This window comes from Scomber japonicus, chromosome 8, assembly GCF_027409825.1.
Source record: "Scomber japonicus isolate fScoJap1 chromosome 8, fScoJap1.pri, whole genome shotgun sequence".
Classification (NCBI taxonomy): Eukaryota; Metazoa; Chordata; class Actinopteri; order Scombriformes; family Scombridae; genus Scomber; species Scomber japonicus.
Window position 1 is genome coordinate 8,683,109 of NC_070585.1, and position 26,820 is coordinate 8,709,928.

A 26,820-nucleotide genomic window follows, 5' to 3' on the forward strand; every position below is an offset into this window, starting at 1 on the left:
GTGTGTGTGTGTGTGTGTGTTTGTGTGTGTGTGTGAAATTCTGCCTGTACATTAAATGGTCTCTCTCTGCAGTCTCTGGGTGCTGCACTGGAAGTCATAAAACTCCAGCTGCAGAAAACTGAATTATAACATTATTTATCACATTATTTTAATGGCTCAATGCTGCCTGGTTTCATGGGCTTACTAAGAAAAAGAGAGCAGAAATGCACGGAAAGAGAAAGAAAATGATGTCAGTCCAAACATGTTAAGAGTAACACCTAACACATACACATCTATGTGGTAAGACAACCCACAATGCAGAGTAAAAGCAGAATGAAGTGAGCTATTTTCAGATTTGAATGAAAAAGGTTCGCTTTTCTGTCTGCAAAAAATAAACATTTAAATGATTTATGATTTCAAGACGAAACCCGCTTTTAAAGCATCAAAGGAAATCACATCTGTAACTTCCCTTGTGTTTTTTAAGTGGTATATAACTGTCATAGAGTGTACTCACATCTGAAATATTTAATAATCTATAAGTTGTTTTTCCGCTCTAGCCTGAGCCACCCTCCACCAACAAGTGGCAGCTGGACAGCTGGTTGAACAAAGTCCAAGCTCAAACCAAACCCCTGGTGCCCCCACAGCAAGAACATCATGGCACAGGTTTGTAGATACAGTGTGTGAGGTAACAGCAGCTAAAGAGTAAAAGATAGACAACTTATTCTGATCTAATGCTTCACTGCCCAGGTTCCATCACCCAGGGTCGACAGACTTTCTCTCCAGGGAGTGAAGCACCGGGAGCAGGTGCAGCCGCCAAGACCAAGCCCTGCGTATCTAACAGCACCCCGGCTCCAGCTGCACCAGCAGTGGAACACAAAGAGAACAGGGGAGCCTTCTGGTATGAACCACATGTACATTTGTTTCAAAGTTTACAACACTAAATTTAGATTTTGGATTTTTACTTACTTACTTGATACATATTGTGGTTATATTTAATGGAAATTACCATTTGAAAAGGTAGCATATGATTTTATCAGTTTTAAAAGACTCAAAGACAAAAATTCAGAAGGACAGATTAACATTTTGAGCAATGCTATTAAATTACATCTTTAACGACTAAGTGAAGCAATCAATAGACCTTATGAGAGAGCATTTTGGTATTCATATCCTAAAACTCTCTGACTTTGTTTTTTAGAGGTTAACTCATACTCAGTGTTTCCTGTCAGATTCAACAAACTCTCTTAACTGCCCAAACTGTTCCATTTATGGGCAAATTTTATTCACAATAATGCTACCAAGGAGTAAAAGTTCAAATTTCACTCTGCAAAGATTCAAGTCCTGTTTTCAGAAATCAGAAAACAAACATAGTTGAAAACATTTTATTACAAGTACTTAGAGCAGCACTGGTGCCTATTATGACAGAAATAAAGACATGTTAGATGCTAAAAAACATCTTTGTAAAGCAAAGCACCCATGATAGGATGTGGTGAAGGGATGTTACTGGGCAACTGAACTTGAAGAATGCCACAAATGTCTTTTAAATCAGTCATATGTGCCTATTAAAAACAAATCAGTTCATAGGAGTGGTTCTTGTATGAGGCCCAGTAACTCTTGGATGAAATAAATGAAGTGAACATCTGAGGAAAAAAAAATATGGCTGTGTTCCTTTGCTCCCCGCAGCCCGGGCAGAGAGAAGGCCAAGGCCAAGATCAGCCAAAAGGCCTCAGGGGAAGGTCAGAGGTCGAAGATGAGGCTGTCGCCGGGCCTGTTGTCAGGGCCAGAGGTCACGACCCCGAGGAGGAACACCACAGGGAAGAAACAGCCCCGACGGACGGAGAGGTCAAATAGCGCGGAGGATAATCAGAGCCAGACGTGGAGCAGAGCAAACCAGCAAAGGTAAGGAAGGAAGGACAAAACCACACCATAACAATTGTGTTAATATTTGTATCCCGAAAATATGACTCGCTTATTTCAAATGTTAAATTATGAGTTGCTTTTTTTGGTCGCAGTATTAATTATAACTCCACAAAACCAGTGAAGTCTAGTGTTTATTGTTCTTAGATACATTCAATTAACTGAAATGAGCTAATTTGACTAATAATAATAATAATAACATAACTTTCATAAGCTTGTTTTGAGCCATCTGGTCTTAATGAGATGTGTGCTCTACCAGGAATGATCAACATAGTCAAAATGATCCAAAGCCCCAACAAGAATTTTTGATTTACTATCAAGCAGGGCTGCATTTCTGGTCAAGAATTTAGTCTTTTGGCAAATATGCAGATGTATTTTTAGCAGCAAGGCCTCTTCTAAGAGCTGATTATCTACATTCAACCTATGATTATGGGGTTTTTGCTGCAGTTACTATCTGACCTTCCTTAAAATTCAATTTTCTTGGTTCGATTCAATATGATCCAATAAGAATGACCTCGGTTTTTTTCTCTAAATGAAGGAAAAGTTTATCACCGGAGAGCAAAATTAAACTATTCTGTAGCCTCAAGATAATGTCTATTTGAGTTTTATCTTTGCGAGACATCGTCCATGGAGAAAAAGTTTAAATCATTAATTCAGAATATGGAATAAAAATGATATTAAATTATAAACTTTGGGCAAAAAAAAGCATCCAAATCCTCTTTTAATGCCTGCTTCACTGACACCAATGACTTTTAATGTATGCTGCTACATATTTAAAGATCACTGTTGTGCCTGTGTTCATGTGAGTGAATGAGCAGACAGGTTATGTTGATGTACAGTGGAGGGAATAGTTGCACCTATACAATGCAGATAGTGCAAATATTGCTGCAATTATTACAATCATTACAATTATACTTAACACAATTCTACCTCACTGAGCTTTTTGGCATCTATCCACTCAACACTGTCACTCCCTCATCTGTTGTAAAAATACTCAGGGTGACTAGAAGCCATGCCAAACTGCGTACTCAGCTTGACATTAGGCTAATTAGAAATATAATTGACTTCTAGCTTCCTTTCTTTATTCTTTTCCCCCTCGATCATTTCTTCCCGTCCCTCTTTCCATTTTTAAGCTTTCCACATCCAAACATGTTCAGCTGAATTCATGCTGTTTCCAATTATTTCATGCTGTCTTCTTTTTTTTTTTTCATTTTAACACACATTCGCCCCCTGGAGCTGGCCACGGCAAACATTATCTTCCACTGTTTACTAGTGTAGAACTGCACAACAGTAGCTGGAGTAGCAGTCGGCAATCCTAATTCTGATTGAAACTCTTCCTGCTCTTGTATTTTCTCCCGCCAGCCCCGCAGGGAGGGAAAAGGACCTGTTGCCTCCCCCCTCCCTGGAGCATCAGAACCCCCCCAGGCCACGAAGCAAACCGCCCAGTGGGAAAACAGCCCCCAGGAAAGAACCTCGCAGCGCTACCAACTCAAACAACAACACAGTGGTACCACCGGTGGTGCTACAGCAAACCCCCGTGCCAATACCTGCCGTCAGTGTAAACCAGGTTCGTTTTTTGGAGTGGAGAACATGTGTGTGCGCTTTTAAGTGAGAGAGATCATTAAAAATGGCAAGATAACAAGAGTAGTGTGATCTTCCAACAGCTTCCAGTCCACAGCTTATATCTGACTGAGATAAGAGGCAGGTTAAATGAGAAAGAAGACTTTGTTTTTCAAGAATCTCTTATTCATGCAAATTACTCTCTAAAGGCAGAAATCACATTTTAGACAATTGGAGTACATTGTCCCATATATCTGTAAAGATCACTTCATCCTCGCAGTCTTTGGATGATTTGTCAAAGTCATAAAATTCCTCAGCATAACAAATGTACATGACTACTGTGGCTCAACAGAGACTGCTTTTATCCATAGATGGAAATGTAAGAGAGTCAAACCGACAGAGATAGAACTGTAATCATCGTCCATCGTCTTAACCTGTAATGAGTTAACACTCTGTGGTTTTATGAAGATTAGGTGGTTTCAAGGAGAAAAGAAAGACAGAGAGTAAAACTGGCTTTTTGTAACAAAGACATACATAGAGAAAAGGAAGATTATATTACAATTACAATCATAAATGAGAACAGAGTATGATAATATATCTCATCTTTACTTATTGTTCAATTTAACACCAAAACATCAAAAGGTCTAAATATTAATTGCTTGCTATTAATATCAACATTATATTTAACAGCAGTCTGTAAAAGTAAAACCACTCAACTAAGGTTGACATGTGAAACATTAATATACACTCATTTTTACAAGGATACAGAAGAAATAGTGATCTTTCATTAGACAAGTCAGTGCATGTTTTGAGCTCTTGGTGTCTGAATTATACTTGATGGCTAAGAAGGGGAAAAAAAGCTAATTTTATGAAGAACAGGTAAGCTATGGTAGTCGTCAGCATGACTGAAACATCAAAAAAATACATTTGGAGATCAACAACTCACAAAAAGAAGCTAATCAATCAAGACTTTACACATCTGACGTTAGACTGACGTGTCTGACCCTGACATCTGCCACGTCTTCAACAGCACCGCGAGGTTCAGTCAGTTTGACAGGCAGTCAAAAGTTCACACTTGAATTCACTTCTGCTGTACGTACTGTATAATTATCCGCTGTCTTCTTTATGTTTTCTATTTTTTCTCTTACCTAATAATAGCTATAAAAAACTTAACAGGAAGAAAACACAAGACAAAAGTTCATTTCACTTCCACTAAAGGCTTGACCCTCACTAATGAGCATAGCTTTAAATCAAGGCATAATAAGACAAAGATGTAATGTATAATTTAGTGTGAATAGCTGTAAAGTTAGTTGTTGACCCACATTTAACACATTTCTATGATTCTACATTATCTACATTCTGAATGCATTCAGTAATAAAACCTAAGGCCACACTCACAACATCTAAAAAGATCTCCTTTTTCTCTTCACAAAATGAACCTGAATAAATGGGATATTAAGATCAGTACTGACATCAGCAGCCTCTGCTGTGCGTGCTGTCACAACACTTGATGTGCTGCCAGCCTTAGCTTCGCAGAACAGCTGGCAGGACCGCTAACAGAACTTTCCAGAAAACACAGCAGCAGAACAGTAGAGCAACACTACAGAACATTATTGAGAATGGGTTTTACAGATGGCAACAATTCAGCAACAACTGAAAGAATTCTGGAGAACAAACTGTGGTCCAGTGTCTGTTAAATGGGTGGGTTTTCCTCAGGACTGGGAACATTGTCTTTGCTACATCTGCCTCTGTTTTCTCAACACACACATCACTGTTCAAATAAATAAAATAAGATATTCTTTATTAGTTCCACAGTGGGGAAATTGACATTGTTGCAGCAGCAAAGTAGATCGTAAAAATAGAAAGAGTATCAATAAAAAAAGAATAAAGAACAATAAATAATAAGTAAGTAAACAAGTAATAAAACAATAGTAGTAAAAAACATATAGTAAAATAAAGTAGTATCGGATATAAGACAGGTTGCTGTGTGGAATGATGAAGCGGGTGATGTACTTCATTATTCTTATTGTCAAGAAATTCCATGAAAAGATAAAAAGCAGCACTTTAGTTTACCCTTATGTAAAAATCACATCTTTTAATTAGCATGTGTCAGACGTCAGCCCGTCTGTGCTCGATTGTGTGACTCATGCGCAGCGAATATCACCGATGTTAGAAAATTAGAAAGTCAGACATGTTTCATTTCACTTCACAGATTAGCTGAACATGCCGACAACTTGTGCTGCCCTAATTTGCATGATATTATCACATGCTGTAATGTATATACGTACTGTAGCTTTACTGATTATTCTTTCTGTCAACTGCAGGCGCTATATTTTCTTTTATCACAGTAGTAGTTTAGTGTTTTACATTTAGCTTTTAGTGCATATGAATAGAAGTAGATCAGTATGAAACAACTCAAACTCTCCTATTTGTCTTTACTGTGTATCAAACAGGATAAGAGGAAGCATCGTGGTCCCAACAGCAAAATCACACCCAAATCCCGAGAATTCATCGAAACAGATTCCTCCTCCTCCTCTTCGGAATGCCACTCGGATTCAGAGGAAGCCATCAAAATCCCCGCTCTGCCACCTCAGACGACACGCTCTGCAATTAACACACAGACTCTGTCCAACGCTCATGTACATGCCCCTCTCCTCCCGCCATGCCTGAGCTCAGCTGGCAGTCTGGGAAATCTGGCAACATTTGGAGGGAAAGGGCTACGTGTTAAAGATGGTAGCAGTGTTGCCGCTAATGGCAGTGGCAGTAGTAATAGTAGCATCAGCAGCAACACTAATGGCAACAGTAGTAGCTGTAACTCCCTAAGCATTAGCAACATAACTGCTTCATTTGGTACTTCTGTCCCCGATCCTGGAGGGTTAGGAGGTCAGTGTAAGGACCTGGAGTCCATGTCACCACCGTCCAACATGGGGCATGATGTGCCTCTTTCCCCATTGAGGGAGTACCAAGAAATCCAGAGCCTGTGGGTGAAAATTGATCTGAGTTTGCTCAGCAGGGTTCCTGGGCAAGTTTTGGGGGAGAGATCCAGAGTGGGAATGGTAGAAAGGGACGGGAGCGAAGGCAGAGAGAGAGAGAGACAGGCAGAAAGGGAGAGGGAAAGGGTAGGGATGGCAGAGAGAGAAAGACAGAAGCAGGAAGACAGAGAGTGGCCTGGTCTGAGAGAAAGACAGAAGTTACCAAAAGGGGAAAGACAGGATGAAGAAAATGAGCGATTAGCGCAGGACCGAGAGAGGCAGGGTGACAGAGACAGATTAGCAGAGAGAGAGAAGCAGGCGGCGGATAGAGAGGACAGAGAGAGGTTCGGGCTCGGGGAGAGAGAGAGGACGACGGAGAGGAGAGAGAAGGTGTGCCAAGGTCTGGGGGTCCTGGACAACAACACCCCTGTGCAAGAACAGAGTAATCCAAGGCTGCCCGGAAGGACGGAGAGAGGAGAAAGCGGAGGCAAACACAGGAGGCAAGCAGCTGGCAGCATGGTGGTCCCAACTGAGAAACACACCAGCAAGAGCAAGAGGAAACACAAGGTGGGAATGAATATCTCCTCATGTGTTTGAGTAGTTTTATTTACTCAGCGATTATACATTTAGATCCTTGTCATCTGCTTTGACTCAAGTGTGTCATGTTTCTTCTCTATTCCCAGTCGGACCACAGCGAGCCATCGGTCAACGGCAACAAGAAGCTGCGATTGGACAAAGACTGTCAGCTCCTCCCACCCTGCATCTCTCCAATACACAACCACAAGAACAGCTCCACAGAGTAAGTGTTAACAGTGTGTACTAACCACCAAGGTTTGATGTCAGTCCCTCAGAATCAACAAAACCAACTCTTCAGCCTTTACAGGAGAAAATCTATCAGAGGAGGCAGATACTGGCTCAGTACCAATCCACTAACTGCAGACTCAACAGAGCAGAATGCAATACAGTGCTGTGTGTGTGTGTGTGTGTGTGTGTGTGTGTGTGTGTGTGTGTGTGTGTGTGTGTGTATGCTGCACTACATTTTACTTACCACCCTGCTGTAACTGTCAGCTGTCAGAAATTCAAGTAATGTTTTCTTTGAAAGGAAGTATTTCTCATTGTGTCTGATGGTTTGTGTCCAAGCTCAAGAATCAAAAGCTCAATTACTGATAGCTGATGTTTACTTTAGAGGATTAAATGGCTCAAAACCAGAGCTACTGATACTAGCTCACCGAAATACTATGCAGCCTTCAATAATATTGTAAATTCCACCTGTTTGCTGTGATAATGGTCCATTGTGTCAGTCTCCATCTCTCTACTGCTATTACTTGGCCATCACACTGCTGTCTACTACCAATAAAAGCAAAAAAAAATGGCCAATCAACATGTATTCATAACCTGTAAAGACATAAACAGATACAAGTGTACTTCTATGGCAAACATCAGCTCTTTGGAAAAAGATTTGGATGAGTTGTATTTTATTCTAGAGCTAAACAAACACATGACTATCTATACTGTTTAAACCCAAAATCACTAAATGAGTTTTATCAGCAGCCAAAGAAAACAAACCCAGTTGAGCTCTCAGTTTCTTTCAACATTTCAGCACACAAACACTCCTGAAATCCAATGAAGATCATTTCACTGTTGGCATTACTTAATTATTTGCAATCTCCATTTGCTTTCATTGCTTCCTTGCTGTCTTTCCCTACAAGGGGACATAGAGAATATCAGTGGGAGTATGTCCAAACCATGTTAGGAGATGGGGAGGATAGGTATGGAAGGTCAATGTGCTTAACTTCTAGTAAAAATGAAACAATGTATGATTGAATTACCTCAAACTAGCAAACTTGAGTAGGATCATCTTTGCCTTTTCCATTCATCCCCTTCTTTAACTAACTGAACCACACAGCCTTGGTTGATTGGAACAGACACTGGTAGAGACAATCAAACTACTTTTAATGGAATGAAAGCATATTTTTAGAAAGGCTTCCAAATTTTAATGTGGTGATGAAGTCACCGGAGAGGCGAACACGATTCACACTGTGACACAGGGATGACAAACCGTGAATTTAAGCTTTCCGTGTGGATTATTAAAAACAGTCTAAGCTGGCTGTCTTTATAAATAAGCCTCAATGTGACAGCTACAGAGGGAATCTTTTTTTTTATAGCGTTGCGGCGTTATCAAAGAGGGAAAAGGTGGCAGCAAAAAAAGAAGGGTTGACCCAGAGTTGAACCTGTGACATTGGAACAGCAGACGCCTCAGTCTCCAAAGTGTCTGTTTATCACCCGAGAGGCTTTTTATGGATGCTGTAAACTATGATGATGTGATCACCCTCCTCAGTACCATTCAGCAATTTATATAACCTGTGACTTTTGACAGTTATTATCACTTTGTTTTAATCAGTTAGGTCTCATATGACAACAGGTTTTATATGTGTGATGTCCTCTTTGAAAGCCAGAAAACTTCCCACCTGGACAAGTCATCACAATGGTATTACAGAGGAATATCTGGCAGATATACTCTGGTCATTTTGTGCTACGGGGCTGTAAAATTCTTAACTTATTATCCCTTTAAAAGAAGTATGAGAGCCCTCACATGCTTTCCTGCACACGCACCGGCATCCACTTAAGGAAAGACACACATAAATGCACGCAAATTAGCATAGATGTACACACTTGCACACATCAATTATGCTGTACACAGACACCGAAAGCACGTACACACACTCTGCAGCAACTAATTAGTCTTTGTCTCCCTGGTTTTGTATATTATTACTAATGTCGGGGGCCTGGGGCGTTGTTCTGCGAGCTCAGCAACTTTCTCGCTGCATCAAACCCCCCAGAGTTTCCAGGGAGAGGAAAAACATAAAAATATTATCTGTTGTGTTGCAAACAATATGAGTCACAAGCGCTACAATAAGAGAGCTGAGGGAATAATCGAGGATGCTCTAGCAAGGGGAAGGAAGGCAAAAGTACAACAATTTTAAGAAGGAAAATTATCATTCAGCGTCTGTAAATGAAATCTCAACAACATCGTTAGCATTGTTAGCTCAGCTTAGAGAGGAGGGAGCTCTACATGCTGGATGCTTGTGCTGTTGGGGTATCCGCTTTAGAGATGTGTATTTTTTGATAAAATATAGTGATGACAAAGTTAAAAAACGTCCAGTCAAGCCAGTTTATTTATATATTGCCCCAAATCAGCCCAAACCAGTATCTCACTAGGTTTTACATACAGTACAAACATTACATGTTCCTGCCCCTCTACATACATACCAAAACAGCATACGAAGCCAAAAAACGTGTGGGAGACACATTGAGAGAGACTAAGATTGAATGATGTGTTCCATTTGTACTCAGAAGTCAGAATTTCCGAGTTCCCAGAAACGTATTTCTGACTCATAAAAGTCTGAAGAACCTCACCAGCCCCGACCCTAATCTGACCTCAACATCCAACATCTATGTACTATGCATCAACAATGTGAAGGTTGAGGAAAACATCCTGTTTATGAGCACTCCTGTCTTATTTGTGTCTCATTAAATCATTTGTACACCCAGTATTGTCCAACTTCTATCTATGGACATGTTGCTATGATGTTTGTATGAGCAAAACACAGCAAAATGCCTTTTTCTAAACTGGTATTGCTAATATTGTCTAACCTGGCTAGAACTGTTTTTTGGATGTCAGAAACTTGGGTGTGACATCATTCCCAGCTCTGACTTCCAACTTTTGAAATAAATGGAACTCAGTATTAAAAAGCAAACCTCCCTCTTCAGATGGGGTTTTATAGGAGGCATAAGTGGAATGAAGTGAACATAGACTAAGAACAATATTAGGAAGTCCAGTGACACCACTAAAAGTAATAGGAAGCAGGCTGATAAAACAGCAGTCGAGGAGGGGATGTTGGTATTGGTAGGGCAAGCGGAAGAACAGGTTGAGGATGTGTTTGGAGTCATAGTGGGCAGCTTGGTTGGCCGTGAAAGCTCAATAGATGGAGGATCATTTCTTGAAAAGAGTCCAGGTGGACAGAGCATCATTCAAAAGGAGGAACAAACAGGCAGAAAGCAGCAGGGCTTCAGGTCAGACTTGAGGACTCTGACACTTGACACGAGCATCAGACAAGACAGGGGATCAGTATATCGGTAACTCAAGAAGAGGATTATCAGGATCCTACTAAAGCCTCTAACCTTTCAAACCAGTGTGTTCAGTGTGTACCACTGTGAACACATAGATGTCCACAAACATTTTTCTACATGTGCTCAATAGCTACTGATTAGTGCTGCATGTTTTTGGAGAATCCAGTAATACAAAAGTGGCCTGAAAACCACTTAAAGGTGCAGTGTGTAGAATTTAGTGGCATCTAGCAGAACAGACTTGGCAGAAATAGAAATATGTTTTAATTAATGTACTGTATAATCACCTGAAAATAAGAATGTGTTGTGTTTTCGTTAGCTTAGAATGAGCCTTTTTTATCTACATAAGGAGCGGGTCCTCTTCTACTGAAGCCGCCATGTTGGACCACCATCTTTCTACAGTAGCCCAAAACAGACAAACCAAACACTGGCTCTAGAGAGGTCCTTTCATGTTTTTCACAAGTGTCATTACACACTTGGGGGAGGAGGGGGTGTTTTTAGTTTCTTGCAATCTACAACCTTACCACTAGATGCCACTAAATCCTAAATACTGCACCTTTAAGCTGTAGAAGCATATAAAATATGATAACAGCAGATTTGCATGTTTTTCTATTAACTCGGGGTAGCAACTGTTTCTGTACTGGAAAAAGATTTACTTTTTTTAAATTATACATGTACCTGTCTTTGCTATGATATGGACTTTAAGGCTGCAACAGTCTTAAAAAAAGCATATTTTAAGATGTCACAATTGGTAACTTTGTTGTATCATCATTGCTTCTTATTTTCAAAATGATTCTTGATCATTGCTTTAATTGGTTTTATCTTAATATTTTAAGTTCCAACACACTGAACTCTCAAGGATCATACAACAGTTTTTAATAGTGCAACTGTCAGATAAATCATGTTGTTCATTAAAAAGGAATTCATTAATGTACATGAATGAGCTGTAAAAACAACAGATATTAGGGACCTGCAGCAGTGTTGATAGAACAAACACCCTGTCTCACCCCTCTCACCCCTGCTGTGCTACTAGGCGATGTATGGGAGGTGTTAATTGAAACAAAACAAAATAAATCACACTTCTGCAATTGGCGTACGTAATCCAGATAATTAGAGCAAAGATTCCCAATGAAGATAAAATAAAAGGTAAGTAGCACTATGTTAAATAAACAAATGATCACACCGCTGTTATTTTTGTGTCTATGTGTTCAGCAGCTCTCTGAACAGGAAGCAGTCGCGACGGCGTGATGACAAGCTGCTCCCTCCTCTCCTGTCCCCACTCTCTGACGACCCCCCTCGGAAGAGGACCTGCGACAGCAGTTCCTCTCTAAACCAGGAGGGTGGCGCCGCTGGGTTGTTACCCTGCTCCACCTCTTCCACTTCCACCTCCTCCTCCTCCTCTTCCTCACATAGACACAGGAAAGGTGAAAGCAAGGCATCATTGCACGCAAGAAATGGCAGCGTGAGTGGCTTTTGCATCTCTCCGTTTATGTGCGGATTTGTTCTTTTTTAATTAATAATAAATAGGTTTCCACATGATAGGCCTGCTTGGTCTCCCAGGTAGATCATTAGCTTTGATGTTTCACTGTCCACACTTTTAATATACACCACGTTTGAGTGATAGCAGGCGAGAGGCATTATCTCCTTAGTGCAAAATTGAGTTTCTCGCCTGACACTGTTCCAAAAATAACTCTCAAGTTAATGACATGCCATTCTTAAAATGTATAAATTTACAGCATGGCAGATTTCCAGTGATATGAGTCATGCTTCCTTACCTGCACTTTGAGTTTCAGGAGCAAAAAACAGTCACTAAAATAGTGCTTTGCAGTGCAGCACAAAAAAACCATCAAAAATAGCAGAGCAGATACATAAAACTCAAGTATGTTACAAAATGTAGCAGTAATTATAAAAATAATAATGTATGGATTACTTTATTTTTTCATATGGTGTTGCACCCTTTCAAGAAAGGTGTAAACAGCAAAAATGTACATTTATCCTGTGAATCAACAGTGTGAATTCATAACCACTGTCCATTCAATACAATGACACTGACTCAGCTGGCAACGGGAAACTGTCACAAGTATGAATGAATAGCTGTCAGTAAAGTTTTGCAGAGTGGCATCAGAAAACTGATATCAGCTACATGTTTTCAGCAGGAAGACAGTTAATGAAACCAGCATATATGTAATACTAATTAATAAGATTAAAACCGTGAATTTCGATTGCGTCCCTTCTACAGGAAATGGATCTTCACGGTGAGAAGCCTTGTGGGGACAGTTACCATGCCAACGGACAGTCAGACTCAGAGGTGTGGCCAGAACCGCTCATGGAACCTTCAGAACCTCGCAGGCCGCGACTGTCATTCAGCGACACGTATGTAGAAATACACTAACAACACATTTTAAAGGTGTTATAACAGTTAACACTGATGAATTTAGTTTGTGGTGGATATTTACTCCACACTCATGAAGTGCTTTCAGCAACATGATTTATAGATGTGTTTTCATCCTTAATCATCGTTGTTATTCATGAGACCTTGCTGAGAGTACATAACTCCCTTTATTTTCCCATTTCCACTGTTAGAAGTCAGCAGCTGTCTCACCTCTACATGGATGTGTGTGTTGTTCATTCCACTGCATACATGTGATGCATCTTGTTTCTTTATGTGATGATTCATTTATTGATTTATTTAATGAAGCTCCAAGCTGAGATATCTAAATAGTAAGTCATGTAAGACAGGCTGATGATTTCTGTATTCAACATGATCATAATTACTGTAAACTCAGTTTCTACATTGCAGTTCATTAATATTACATTACATTGAATTTGGCAAATGGAACAAAGGGAAAATGTTTCATGATACAAAAGAAGAGAAGTGCACTGCTTTCCAATCTAAACACATACATTTTCACAGTTTGTGGAAGATGGTGGATTGAGAGAAAGGCTTGACAGTGACTGATTGTCACTACTAAATATATTCTCCATGATCAATAGTGTATTCTCAAGGTTTTTTACATGCATCCAAAAGTGACATGAGGTTAGCTGTCCAAATTAAACAGACAAAAATAGAGAGAACATAAACAATGGTAGCAGCATGATGCACCACCAAATGACAATTTGCTGAACCCAATCCCCCTTAGATACTGTTTCTACGACTGTCAAACTTTCCATCCTTAATAGAAACACACACAGTCTACAGTGATAATGGAGGCAGATTTATTGCCTTTAATTCATAGTCATTTTTGAAAGAGCTGACAACCATCAATTTGCTGCCAAGAATAAGAGATTTAATTAGCTGTCACTACTTAGCAGATTAAGCTATGGTTAAGATTAAAGGTGCTATGTGTAGAATTTAGTGGTATCTAGTGGAACGGACTTGGCAAAAAATGAAATATAATATTCATAAGTATATTTTAATTAGAATCTAATCACCTAAAAATGGGCATCATTTCATTTTCGTTACCTTAGAATGAGCCAGGTTGCACTACCATGTTTCTACAGTGGCCCAGAATGGGGGAGAGTCATTCAGTTGGTTGCAATCTGCAACCTCACCACCAGATGCCAGTAAATCCTACACACTGCAACTTTAAGTTATGATTGGACAATAACTGTTCAGGGGAGGGGTTTACTTAATGGTCAATAAATGAGCAGCTGCAGTCAAAAAAGAGAAGCAATATATAAAATATTCTTTGGAATTTATGAATCATGTCTTTGTCTTAATAAATAATACCTAATACTGAGTGTAATTTGAAACCGATTATTCCCTTGATCACTTGGGACTGAGCCGCCCCCACGGATACCTCTAATGCAATCTCATGTCTGTCTTAATACAAATTGTACTTTTTTTGTACAATTGTCTAAGTTTACACACCTCATCCAATTTGATTGATAGTACCTCTTGTTGCTGTATGTTGGTGTTACTTCCTCACCACCGTTCCAGTTTTGTTGAAACCTGAAAAGATGATGCATCTTGTTACTTATTTGTCCCAAAGGGTTCCTGCATTATTCATGAAACAACATGTTTTGTTGTTATACTAAGGTTACACTAAGCCTCAGGTACTGTATGTATACCTAAGTAGGCTACTGTATATAACTCACCGCAAGATTTGTGTAGCCGTTGATTATGTAAATCACTCTCACATGAAGGAATTTTTTTTTTTTTTTTTTTTTAGGTTTTGTGTCTGTGCAAACATGCTGCTTAAGGTTGTGTTTTCCTCTGTGCTGCTTGCAGAGTCCACAGTGCAGACTACTACATGCAGGAGGCTAAGAGACTGAAGCACAAAGCTGACGCACTGGTACGTTTTTTCTGCAATTACACAAAGACACAAGTTACACACACACATTTTCACCTCCATGCCCGAGCACATGTAGGAAGCAAAGAGACGGCAGGCAGTTAGATACACAAAGATAGCAAGAAAATCATTTGAAAACATACATTGTTAACATCTACAATCTAGAGACTGTTATTATGTGTAGAGATGTGTGTATTATTGCCTGTGTGTGCGTGAGTGCACTGTGAGTTTTGGTAGAATGAAAATCTATTTCACATCAAGGACTGTACTGTATAATTTGTGTTATTTATTGCACCATTTGTCTCCAAGGGAACATTACATTCAAGGACTGAGGATGTCTGCAAGATTATACAATATCAAAAGAATTATCTGATCCCCCCCCTGAACAATGAAATGGGATTTATTTATCTTGTTATTTGTCTTATGTTTACGCGTTGTTTCCTCTGATTTATCTGGGAATTTGCATCTTAGCAGGAGATTATTCAAAGAGAAGACTGTGCGTCTGCCACAATGCTGTTTATTCCATCTCTGTCTTACACGTCTTCTCTCATCTTCTTTTTTATGTTACAGTTCTTTTCATTTTCTTCTATATTACATTTTGCATCTTGTCTTCTCTGTGCCACTGATTTCTTTTCTTTCCTCTCCACCTGCAGATGGATAAATTTGGTAAAGCAGTGAACTACGCAGACGGCGCCCTCTCCTTCATAGAGTGTGGAAATGCTATGGAGCGAGATCCACTAGAGGCCAAATCACCATATACAATGTACTCTGAAACTGTCGAGCTAATCAGGTATGGAAGGATATATAGCAGTGACATTGTCAACTGAAGCTTAAACAACAGTCTGACACCTTACCGACCTGCAGATTTCTAATGAGCACAGTTTACTAGTGTTGCATTACTGGATCGCTGCTGTTTTTCAGCCTTTCAGAGCTGCCAGTGTGTGAAGTCGTTAAGTACAACTTTAAGAGAGCAAACTGAGAATAACAAATGACTGCTGCCTCTGAAAGTAGTCAGGTTGACAGCAGGGTGGTGTAGCTGGAGAGAGTCTTTTAACTGAAGGACTCAGGTTCAAGCTCTACTTGTTTGCAGTCATCCATCCTGTTGAGGTGTCCTCGAGCAAGACGCTGAATCTTTAGCAGCTGCAGGGCTGCTGATCTGGCGCTCCGGCCTTTGACCTCCCAGTGGAGGGAGCAGGAGGCAGGACAAGAATTTTCCTACAGAGATCAATAAAGCATAAAGGTGTAACTCCTCTCGCTTGATTCACCTGTCACAGCTGAATTTCATTTTGACTGATTAACCAACTCGCTAAGCGTTCACACAGAGTTGATTAGGTCACTGAGGGCAGAAGGCAACAGCTGACCCCCTACAGCAGTTTTTAAATACCTAATCAATAACCAAAGGAGAAATTCATCCTTCACTGTGTCAGTTTAAGCTAATCTGTAGCTTGTCTTGCCTAAGGGCACTTCAGCATGGTGGATGCTCACTGTCACTGGGCTGAAGGAATTAATTGCCCACTGCGATGTCACTAATTTATAGTCTTTACGTCAGAAAGAGCAGCACCTAGAATACTTTAAACCCTGATTTTATAATTAAAAAGAAGCATCAGTATACCTGTATTCACTACCACCAAAAGTGTGTTTACACTCCTACAAATAAGTTGAAATGTCAGAAGATGAGTGATGAGCATCTCTCCTCCAGGTATGCCATGAGGTTGAAGAACTTCACCAGCCATTCAGCCACCGTCGCTGAGAAGAAACTAGCCGTTCTATGGTATGATTTTCTTTGTGTGTGTGTGTGTGTGTGTGTGTGTGTGTGTGTGTGTGTGTGTGTGTGTACAGAATATAATATATGGAGGGCCATAGCCAGGATTTAAGAAATAAAAAGTCCTCCCCGTCCTGCAATCCGTTATCCCCCTTTTGAAAATGGTGACTACATTCCAATTGTTTTCGTTTTGTTAGATTTTTGTATTCCTTTTTTTTTTTTTTTTACCTATTATGGCATTGCAGGATGAACAAAATGGACAGTATATTTGTTGGAATAAGGTACATGGTTGGTGGCTTCCCCTTACACCTTCCGCTGTACACTTTGCCAATTAAGGAAACTTGCATACACCCCTATAACAATATAATATAATATATAATCCATAATGTATAATGTTTGTTATTTGGACTTTGTAGATCATGATGCCTTGCATTGATGTTGTTGCACTATGCTGTTCTTAAAAAATGTGTATGTTAAAAAGTGTTTTTTAAAAAGGTGCTTAAAAAATGGCTGTTACTAATTAGTATCTCTCAAATCATATCCTGGTGGAGGGTGGTGTTGTCCTTGGGGGTCCTTTAGTCTTGCTGGCAACTTTCAAATATTAAATAAAGGCAAAAATACTTCATAATTTAAAACAGTGTATTTTCCCTGCAGTCGAAGTGGCACTTCCACACAGCCAGCCACATTATTTACTAAAAGTAGTCAAAGTGACACGTATGGAACATGAAAATACAGAAATAAAGCTACAAAATATACATCAACATTTCAGTATACGTTTTTTAAATATTAAGTGTAAACTGTAGAATGTATTGTTTCTTTCAACACTCCCAAACGACCGTTAGCTAAACTGCTACTACTTCGCCTGTTAAGCTTTTTGTCTTTGCACAGCTCGTATGCAGTTAACAGGGCTAGCTCTTGTTCTTGTGGTTTTGGAATTGTGTGAAAAAGAACCCCCTCCCCTTCAAACTCTTCAAATGTTGACTAGCGGTCTTACTACAACCCCGTACATACAGCAGAAATCTAAAACTTGACAGACCTTTCGTAACACACCTTGCTATGTTACGATTAGACATGCTGTTTGAGGAGGCAACAACATAAGAAAATGAATGCATTATTTTCCCATTTCTCTTAATTTCCCTCCAGCTCTTCATACTGTTCCTTCCTTATTTTTTATGATGTGAAATCACATTGAAATTTGTCCCTCATGAATGTGTTTGTTTGACTTTACAATCAAAAATAAGTCAGCAAATTTCTGTCTTAACACAGAAAGTCAGTTTTTATACCTCTGTGAAAAGATGTGTGTTTTTATACTTTCACATCACACTGTTATAGATTTCCCACATTCTTTCACTTCACTCAAGTTCTCCCTAATCCACCAGGACTTGTGCGGTGTGTTTGAAGTCTGGGCAAATTTTTGTGTGGATGACATGAAAATAATATTGAGCATGGAGCTTTAAAGGGAATTTGTACAGACGCTTCATCTGCCTTTTAATTGTTTTGTTTCCATAGTAACCGCTGTCTGTCTCTGCTGTATCTGAGGATGTTCCATCTGAAGAAAGACCACGCTGTCAAGTACTCGCGGTCGCTCATGGAGTACTTCAAGGTAACACACACACACACACATTATGCAAATACACACACAGATACAAACATTTTGCACACACACTTGGACATGGACTATTTCCTTCCTCTCTCATTTTTCTCTCTCTGTGGCTGAAAAACACACAAAGCCAATTACAATCCCTCAAATACATTTCATATTCATTTTCATGGTGCCTGTGCATTAATTTTGCATGGCGTTATTAAAATCCACTCTTTCTCTTTTAATATTAATGTATTAATTAGCTCCATCAATCATCACAGTGGATTGTTAGGGTTTAATGTGCTTGTTTTGATTAATTATGTTTAGTTTAATTAATTACTGAGGATGTCATTATCACAGTGCAGCATTTGCATTGATGGGATTGGATTTCTGGGAAGTGGCTGACTGGGGGGTTTAGCTGTATGCGTGTGTGTGTGTGTGTGTGTGTACGTGCGCAGGCTGTGTACATACAGTATGTGTTGACAGGAAGAAAAAAAATCCCTGAAATGAGTCGGAGCCATTCATTTAGTAAAAGAAACACAAAAAACAGTGTAACCAGTTCTGTAATATGCTCATCCACACGAGGCATTAATGTTGATTTTCAGTGTGTGTCACTGAATAACGTTACATCCTTTATAATGTTAAAGGGCAAATTTGTGGCTCAGTGGGCTAAAGCTCACATTATATAAACTAATATATTTTAACTATATATTTAGCTGATGCTTTTGTGTGGCACGGTTTGTCATATTACTGAGGCTTCACTTTGTAACAAGGGAACCTTTATAAATGGTGTAAAATTGTAATTAATGTCCTCATTAATTATTACTTAACTATATAGTAATGCTTTACAGATTAGTGATAAGCTACTGATTAGAGCAGTTTAAAGTGTGAGTTATACTATATCTAAAAGTGTCCTGCTGGAGGAGCATAAACACCAGGAAATGTTTCAAAATCAAGCAATCCAGAAGTTATTCTTATTGATGTGACATAAACAATGAAGAAACCACTAGTAAATAAATAACCATAAATAATGGCATTATTTACAACTTTAAACACCGTATATGAAGAGGCACCTGTACAGTATGTTCTTATGAAAGTTAACATTTATCAACATTCATTTTCAATATTATTACTGTGTGATTAAAAACACATTTCAAAGGAAATATCTTTTCATGATCACTTCAAAAATCATTTATTTAGTTTGACATTTTATATTTTGTTATATAACATATTTGATAGGCCTATTGAGTAAGTATGACTTATACTGTTTTTTACATTTGTATTTAATGTTTTCTTTTTTATGGGTCAAATATGTAAAATGGGCCGATGCCACATATCACAGCATGTATATCTTAAGCTAATTTGTCATATCTGTCCCTACATGGGCCTTTGTACAAATACACTAAAATGCATCAAACAAAACAAACACACTTCTCTTCTCATTCTTCATTCTGTTGTCTCTCTAAAACTATCAGATAAATCACATATTGTAGCACACTGTTAAAAACATGTTTTAACTGTGTGTCTTTTTGTGGCTCAGAATTCAGCCAAGAGTTCCCACCAAGCACCTTCTCCCTGGAGGACCAATGGGAAGTGAGTACAAACACACACACACACACACACACACACACACACACACACACACACACACACACACACACACACACACAGCATCCTCCCCTTCATTCACATACTGTAGATAATTGAGAATTTATAATTCACCGGAGCTCTGCTGCAAAATACCACGCAGTCTCTGACAGCCACTTGCTCAAACAAACCCCTCAGGAAGCAAATAAAGGGATTGATTTGTTGTAGATGTGAGCAGGAGAAGACTGGAGGGGCTGCTGAGTGTCGAATGAGAAGGAGTGATGGAGGGAGTGATGATAGATGGAGGAGGAGAGGCTTGGAGGAGCAGTGGATGTGAAGCTAATGAGTTTGGACAGCTCTGACGCTGCACAACAGCAGGACTGGAGCTTTGTGTGTGTGGTGTGTATGTGTGTGAGCAGTACTGAATAAGGCACAAGTCGTTGGGTCAGCGAGGGTCAAGGCCACATCACAGACATTACATCACTGCCAGAGACACACACCCGGCTGCGCAAGTCATGGGGAGCAGTTTGTACTAGCATGACATATGTTACCACACAGTGAACAGCAGAAAAGAAGCTTCACACCCTCTCACATTCAACACTTTTTATTACATAAATGCCTGGAATGATAACTCATTTGTCACACTTCATTTAGTAGTGCAACAAAGTATTTTCTCCTACTAATTTCCAACATTATTGTGTAACATTACAAACATTCATATATCATTTTTAATTTGTTATGCAGACGATACACTGATTTCCCTATTAATTAAAAAAAAAAGCCTGAACGATTGTTAGCCTCTGTCTAATGTCCCTGTTGTGTTTTTAGCATTCCACAAAGTTAAAGGTGCAGTATGTACATTCAATCCATTTATGTAAAATGGAACAAATAGCTGTAAGTAAATTGAAAGGGGCATATATAGAGACAAACCCATAGAAAATGATCACTGCGCTCTGTCATTCCCCTCAGCTCTACAGAGCCTTTTACGCACTGTGTAGCTCATTGTTACCCTTTTCAAACACAAAAAAGGCAGCTGTTTGCAGTGAAAAGGCTCTGATAAATTCATTGTACACTACCTGCCCAGCACTCAATGAACTGAAAAAATTAGCAAGTTGCAGCTACAGATCTAGCTTGTTTTCTCAGGAGCTGGTGGAGACCAAAAGAGAGCTAAAAGGGGAGTAAATATTGTACTTACATTCATCAGGTGAATGAAAATGAAAGTTAATGTTTGCCTGTGTCTGCTGGATGTGTAAATAATAGGCATGTGTTTGCTTACATGCTATAACAACTTAATTACTATAGAATGTTCATAATGCTGCCCCCAGTGGCCAAAATCTATATTAAACCATCTTAAGACCCAATGTTCCATGAATTGTGTTTTTTTTAATCACAAATATGTTACTTCTCATCCCTTTTCTCCTTTTATGGTAGCTTTTACTGCCCTGAAGTGGATTAATGTGCTTTTTTTTCCTTTAAAAGCTCATCTCATGCTCATCCTTAGAGCACTTTATGTACTTCTTCCTGTTCAAATCAAGTAGATTTGATAATGTAAAATGCAATATAGAGTCTGAGAGGAGCTGCAAACCTTTTTATAGCATTGTGTGTTTAAAGCAAACAGTTATTATGCATCAAGCAGACGTGGAGCTACATGAACATTCATTTGGGGTTGTGTTTCTATCCAATATCATCTGTTCTACCATCTCTGGTTTGGTCTCCAGTAACTCTGGCTTTTTAGCTGCTCAATGCTCAACTATTTTCACCAGCTAGTTGTTAAATGTGTCTGTCTGCTGTTTGGTGATAGGTAATGATGGGTTTATTAGAGTGTTTTTGTTGAAACCAGCAGCTGCAGCAGTGAGAGGGGCAGTGAAAAACCCTAAAAAGCTACATCATTTTGAGGGGATCTAAAGACTGAGGTGATAACTCTCTGTAGGGTAGTTTCTATGAATGACCACTTTCATATTACACATAGAATTATCAACTTATTCAAAATATGATTGGAGGAGCTTTAAAAACAAAAAAAACTATTGAAGTATTTAGTGGAAACACATTTGACACCACTGAGTCTGCTTGGAGAAACTGTTCCAACTTGGCACTTGGTTGACAGACTTCATTGCACACCCTCCGCTATGTATGTTATCAAGTAACTCCCAGCTCTCCCAGCACACAGTCAGTTCCTGTTTAATTCACTTGCTGTTACAGGGACTCACTGCCTCTCTTGTATGTTTCCAGGGTCAACGGGACTCCGTCTCCCCTCTCGCTCAGCCCCTCCCCAGCAAGCAGCGGAGGAGCCGGAGGAGGAGGATCCGGAGGTGCCCCGGGCTCGTCGGGCAGTGTGGCAATTCCCCAGCGGATTCACCACATGGCTGCCAGTCACGTTAACATCACCAACAATATCCTGCGGAGCTATGAGCACTGGGAGACGGCCGACAGACTGGCCACTGATAGCCAAGGTAGGCCTCCAAAACTGTTATGTTTGGCTCAAAAAGGTGAAACTAGATCGTCAGTGTTGACCATCAACTATTACTTTAAGTAAAAGTCCATGTGTTCATCTTTTTAAATGTTGGTACAATTTCAATGTTCAATATTTTTGCTGTGATGTTTTTACACTCTCCAGACATCTGTGGATGAAATGTGAAGTTCAGAAAGTGTTGCTGCGTTCTTTGTCCATTTAGTCATAGAGTCTATCACTGCTCCTGTCAGTTTTCAGTGTTTTCCAAGTAGACTGCTGTTTCTTCTTCAGGAATGGTAAAAACCTATGCTCCAGATGTTTTTTAACACTCGCCTGACAGTAGAGTCTTAGAAAAGTAAATGTAAAATATTTTATGAACTGGCTATTAGCCCAGTAACACAGAGTAGCCAGAGGGATATTTAATTCTATAAAAATGCAACCAACAGAAAAAAAGACACAAGAAATAGTTGATAAGAGTCAGCAGTACTTAGTTCTTAATACATGTAAGAAGACGAATGTGGTAGAAAAGGTCAAATAAGCTTAAGATCCATGGTTACAGTTGGATTTCTGCAGTAGAATACATTTAACTTCTTTTTACTTCATAGATTATGAAGTGCTGTATAACGGTGATTGTTTTGTCAAGGTGTGGATCAATGAGGTGTGGATGCCTGCAGCGCCATCAGAGACAGATGTTGTGTGTTTAATTTCAGCAGCAGCAGATACAGTAACCCTCAGTAACTGTGTCTCTCCCTCACCCCCCCCTTGTAGAGTTCTTCCAGGAGCTGGACTCGGTGATGGAGCCGTTGAGTCAGCAGAGCAGCATGACCGAGCTGGTCCGATACATCAGGCAGGGACTGCACTGGCTCCGCATAGAGGCTCACCTGCTGTAGGGACTGGACCAGAGCCAAACTTAAAAAAATGTAAAAAAAAGAAAGAAAGAAATGGGAGCCTGGGAGCTAGAACTGGGATAACAAGATAACAAGTGAGATGAGACTCAGGACAATGCTTCAGTTCCCACTGGGATCCTTCAAATGACCCGACACCACCCACGGTAAAATAGTGGCACAGGCTGGGTGGATTAATTAGGCTGAAATTCATCTGCAATTAGGAATGAACAGTAACTAAATTTGGGAATTTCAACAGTGATTCACAGAGTACAAATTAGCATACTATAAATTTGGCTGATGCTGCTGTTTGGAGAGACTAAAATCAGTACAGGTAGCTTAAATTCCTAAAAGAACAATAGATAGCTGCAAACCTCCCTGTGTCCATGAATAGAAAAAATTAAAGAGGAACGGTAAAACGTGTTTTCAGTAAGATAGGATAATTTTCAAAAAGATATGTGAGGGGCTGATGTGATTAAAGCAGCTGAAGGCAGCAAAGGAGCCCAACAGAGGCTCATCTGTTCCAGCAGTGGCCTAGAAATGTGTGTGTGATTGGGACTCGAATTAATGCCTCAGGCTGATATTGATCCAAGTGGAAAAGTACCGGTCCAATCCATTAGATAAGGACCATGCTGGTAAAGGAAAGAGGCTTAGCTACAATCAGTAGAGCTGAATTAATGGAGGCTGAAGCTAGTCCTCTGCTTTTCTTTTATTCTATCTTCAGTATTTATAGATGAATCATCCAAGACAAACTCTGGCAAGCAGAACCTAGAACCTGCCTGTGTTGAGCATCCCTTTTCACAGCTTAAATTTTCACAACATCATTAGTCACAGGGATGCAAAATGGCATCAGAAGAAGTGCTGCTGAAAAGCCATCCTTTGTAGCTGACAAGTCAGTCAAACGCAAACATTTTAAATGTTATAATCCTTAAGATTTTCATCATATCAATCAATTTAATGCCATTAATGGTTGGCTTTCATTTGTCTGTAGCTGTTAAATTTATTTACACTCATTAGTCATTAGTCATTGCCAGTGGCAGAGTCCGCCATCCACGCACTGCACAAGAAATTCACAGGAAATAATGCCTCCATGTTTTGGACGAAATTTGGCCGAAAAAAGCTCACATTGCACATAATATGTGTCCATGAGCTTGTAACAATGTAACCCAGAGGAGCACACTGGTCCCTGGTCAGGACATGTACATCTATCATGATTTATACAGAAAACTTTAAATCTGCTTTTTAATTCTGTATTATGTTGTGGTTTACCTCAAGAAATCATACAATATGATATTTCAGTCAAAGGTTTGGACCCACATTCTCATTCAAGTTAATGGGAAGGTGCATCCTAGTTTTTACTGCTACTGTATATAAATGTGTGTGTTTGACCACACATTTAATGCCAGTTTTCAACACAGAGATATTTCCATCAAAAGAAATTCTGAGGTTCAGGACCACCCCTATGCTAATTTAGAGATCTCTTCAGTTTATCCCCTGCGTACGAAGCAGCTCACGTGTTCTCTGGATCAGCAGGTTGTTTTAACCGTTAAAATATCACATATGGAGCCTCTCACTACAATTGGCTAAAGATATAAACTTTAAGATGTGTTCAACTAGAGTGAGGATTATAAGACCTGGTCAAGTAGTGGTCCGGGGAGTTAACAGCTCAGCAGAACAAGCACTCAAATCCAGCAGTCCTACAAATGAGGGCTTTCTTCCATCAAGTAAAGCAATTTGTCTGGTTCTTCTCTCACTGGTTATGTGCTTTTGTGAACTCTCTCTCAGTTCTAATTCCCAATGTAACCCACCCTCTAAGTGTCAAACACTTATGGGAGGGGGGGGGGGGACTACAAGATTCAATATGATTTGGCTCTAATTAAGCCCCCCACCCACGTACAAATGGTGAAAATCTCACGTCTGCTTTTCTGCTCTGACGTCAAAATCTGACTTTGTACAGCGCTTAATTAGATCCAATCATCTGCAGGATATCTTGTAGTCATTTCCCAACATTCGTTGTGTTGTGTTGTTGTGTGTATATGTGTACAGCTGATTGTCAAGTCTATTTAAATCATTACCTGACTGGACAATAATGATGTTTGTGTATCATAATGTATAGACTGTGATCCCTGAAAACAGTGGGGGTTTTTTGTTGTTGTTTTTTGTGTCTTGTTAATGATTCAATGTGAATGAATGATGAAGTGAAACAAGATAATAGGGTATCTGTGTGTGTGTGTGTGTGTGTGTGTGTGTGTGTGTGTGTGTGTGTGTGTGTGTTTGTGTGTGTATGTGTGTCCATGCACAGGCTACGGCTGCATTTACACAGCACCAAAAATAATCCGATTTTTAACCCTTTGTGGCACATGGAAAGAAAAGATTTCTTCCTGTGCTGTAAAGTCTTAAATTTAGATTTTTCGTTTTTTTTCATGGTCTCTGTAAATCCAGCTTATCAAGTGTGAGTTTTTAAGTCTTGGATCATTTGACCATCGTTGAATGTGTATGGGAAGACAATGCGTACATGTGAAAAGTAATTTTCACTTTGTCAAAAAAGGAAAAAAAGAAAAAAAAAGAACTCAAGTGCCTCTATTCGTGTCCAGTGGGAATTGCTCTATTTATTTAAGAACAAAGAATGAATCTAAATGATTTTCCATACCATATTGGTATAAATATGAGATTGTTTTTCGTAAAATCAAATGTTTCCATAAGCTTTTTACTGGCGTTTATGACGACACCAGAGTTTGGCTTTAAGAAAAATGAGTAATTTAACATGTCAAATTTGCATCAGTTGCTGTTTTGTTTTTTTTTTCTTGATGATTTGAGCAAGTTTGGGTTTTGTCTGAAATGTCTGATATGACCTGAAAATTTTGAACCATCGCATGCAATAAATTATAGCTTCAGACCAAGAACTACTTGTGTCCATTTTGAAAAAGAAAAAGAAAAAAAACAACAGTCAGTGTATTTCTTGTTGCATAATCATTTGCAGTGTGAATGTTCTACATCACCTGAAAATACAGAGCCACTATGAATGCACAACACTATAACTTACAGATCACTTCAAACATTAATAGTAAAAGTGCAACATTTTTGGAAATACGCTTTTCTTGCCAAGAGTTAGACAACAGGATTGATACCACACTGTTTGTACGCTAAATATGCTCCAACCAGCAGCCTGTTAACTTAGCTTAGCATTAATACTTTAAGGAAACCTGGCTGTGTGCAAAGGTAACAACACCTGCCTACCAGCACCTCTAAAGCTCACTAATTATTACGCTACATCTCAATCTGCTTCATAATAATCTTTAAACTGACATGTAAAAGCATGTTAATGCTATGACACTATTTCTTTTTCCTGAGACAATTATTCTGTTTTTTTAATTAAACAAATGATGCTGATTTTGGTAACTGTTTCTCCCTGTTCCTATGCAGTGTCTCAAATCACATACTTCTGTCAGTACATTTCTGTGTACTAACAGTACACTATATACTTAGCTACTTGTGTAGTGTGCAAATTTCAACACTGATGTATACTTACCGAAAATGACGATTAGCTAGTTAGCATGTTAGGGTTAGCATTCGCATTATCGTTCATGGTACCAAATCAGCAAAAAACGCACGTATAAATACATTTGTATAATGCAGCGATGTTCACCATTGTTACAATGTCTTAGCCACCATTTCCAGTTTGGAAAGTGCACCCTCCCCTTCCACTGCTTA

General features: G+C 39.3%; 1 protein-coding gene across 1 annotated transcript in view; it reads left to right on the plus strand.

Annotated features, from left to right (window-relative positions):
* The window catches only part of aff2 (AF4/FMR2 family, member 2), a 154,108-nt gene extending 130,626 nt beyond the window's left edge, over nt 1-23,482 (plus strand). The window contains exons 12-26 of the mRNA XM_053323996.1: nt 537-642; nt 727-877; nt 1,660-1,875; nt 3,256-3,460; nt 5,907-6,992; nt 7,109-7,224; nt 11,766-12,015; nt 12,793-12,926; nt 14,785-14,848; nt 15,499-15,635; nt 16,545-16,616; nt 18,117-18,210; nt 19,730-19,782; nt 22,006-22,226; nt 22,994-23,482. Of these exons, the coding sequence (XP_053179971.1) occupies nt 537-642; nt 727-877; nt 1,660-1,875; nt 3,256-3,460; nt 5,907-6,992; nt 7,109-7,224; nt 11,766-12,015; nt 12,793-12,926; nt 14,785-14,848; nt 15,499-15,635; nt 16,545-16,616; nt 18,117-18,210; nt 19,730-19,782; nt 22,006-22,226; nt 22,994-23,115 (3,027 nt within the window). The 3' untranslated portion in view covers nt 23,116-23,482. The remainder of the gene's footprint in view (nt 1-536; nt 643-726; nt 878-1,659; nt 1,876-3,255; nt 3,461-5,906; nt 6,993-7,108; nt 7,225-11,765; nt 12,016-12,792; nt 12,927-14,784; nt 14,849-15,498; nt 15,636-16,544; nt 16,617-18,116; nt 18,211-19,729; nt 19,783-22,005; nt 22,227-22,993) is intronic.
* Nucleotides 23,483-26,820: the final 3,338 nt, after the last annotated feature.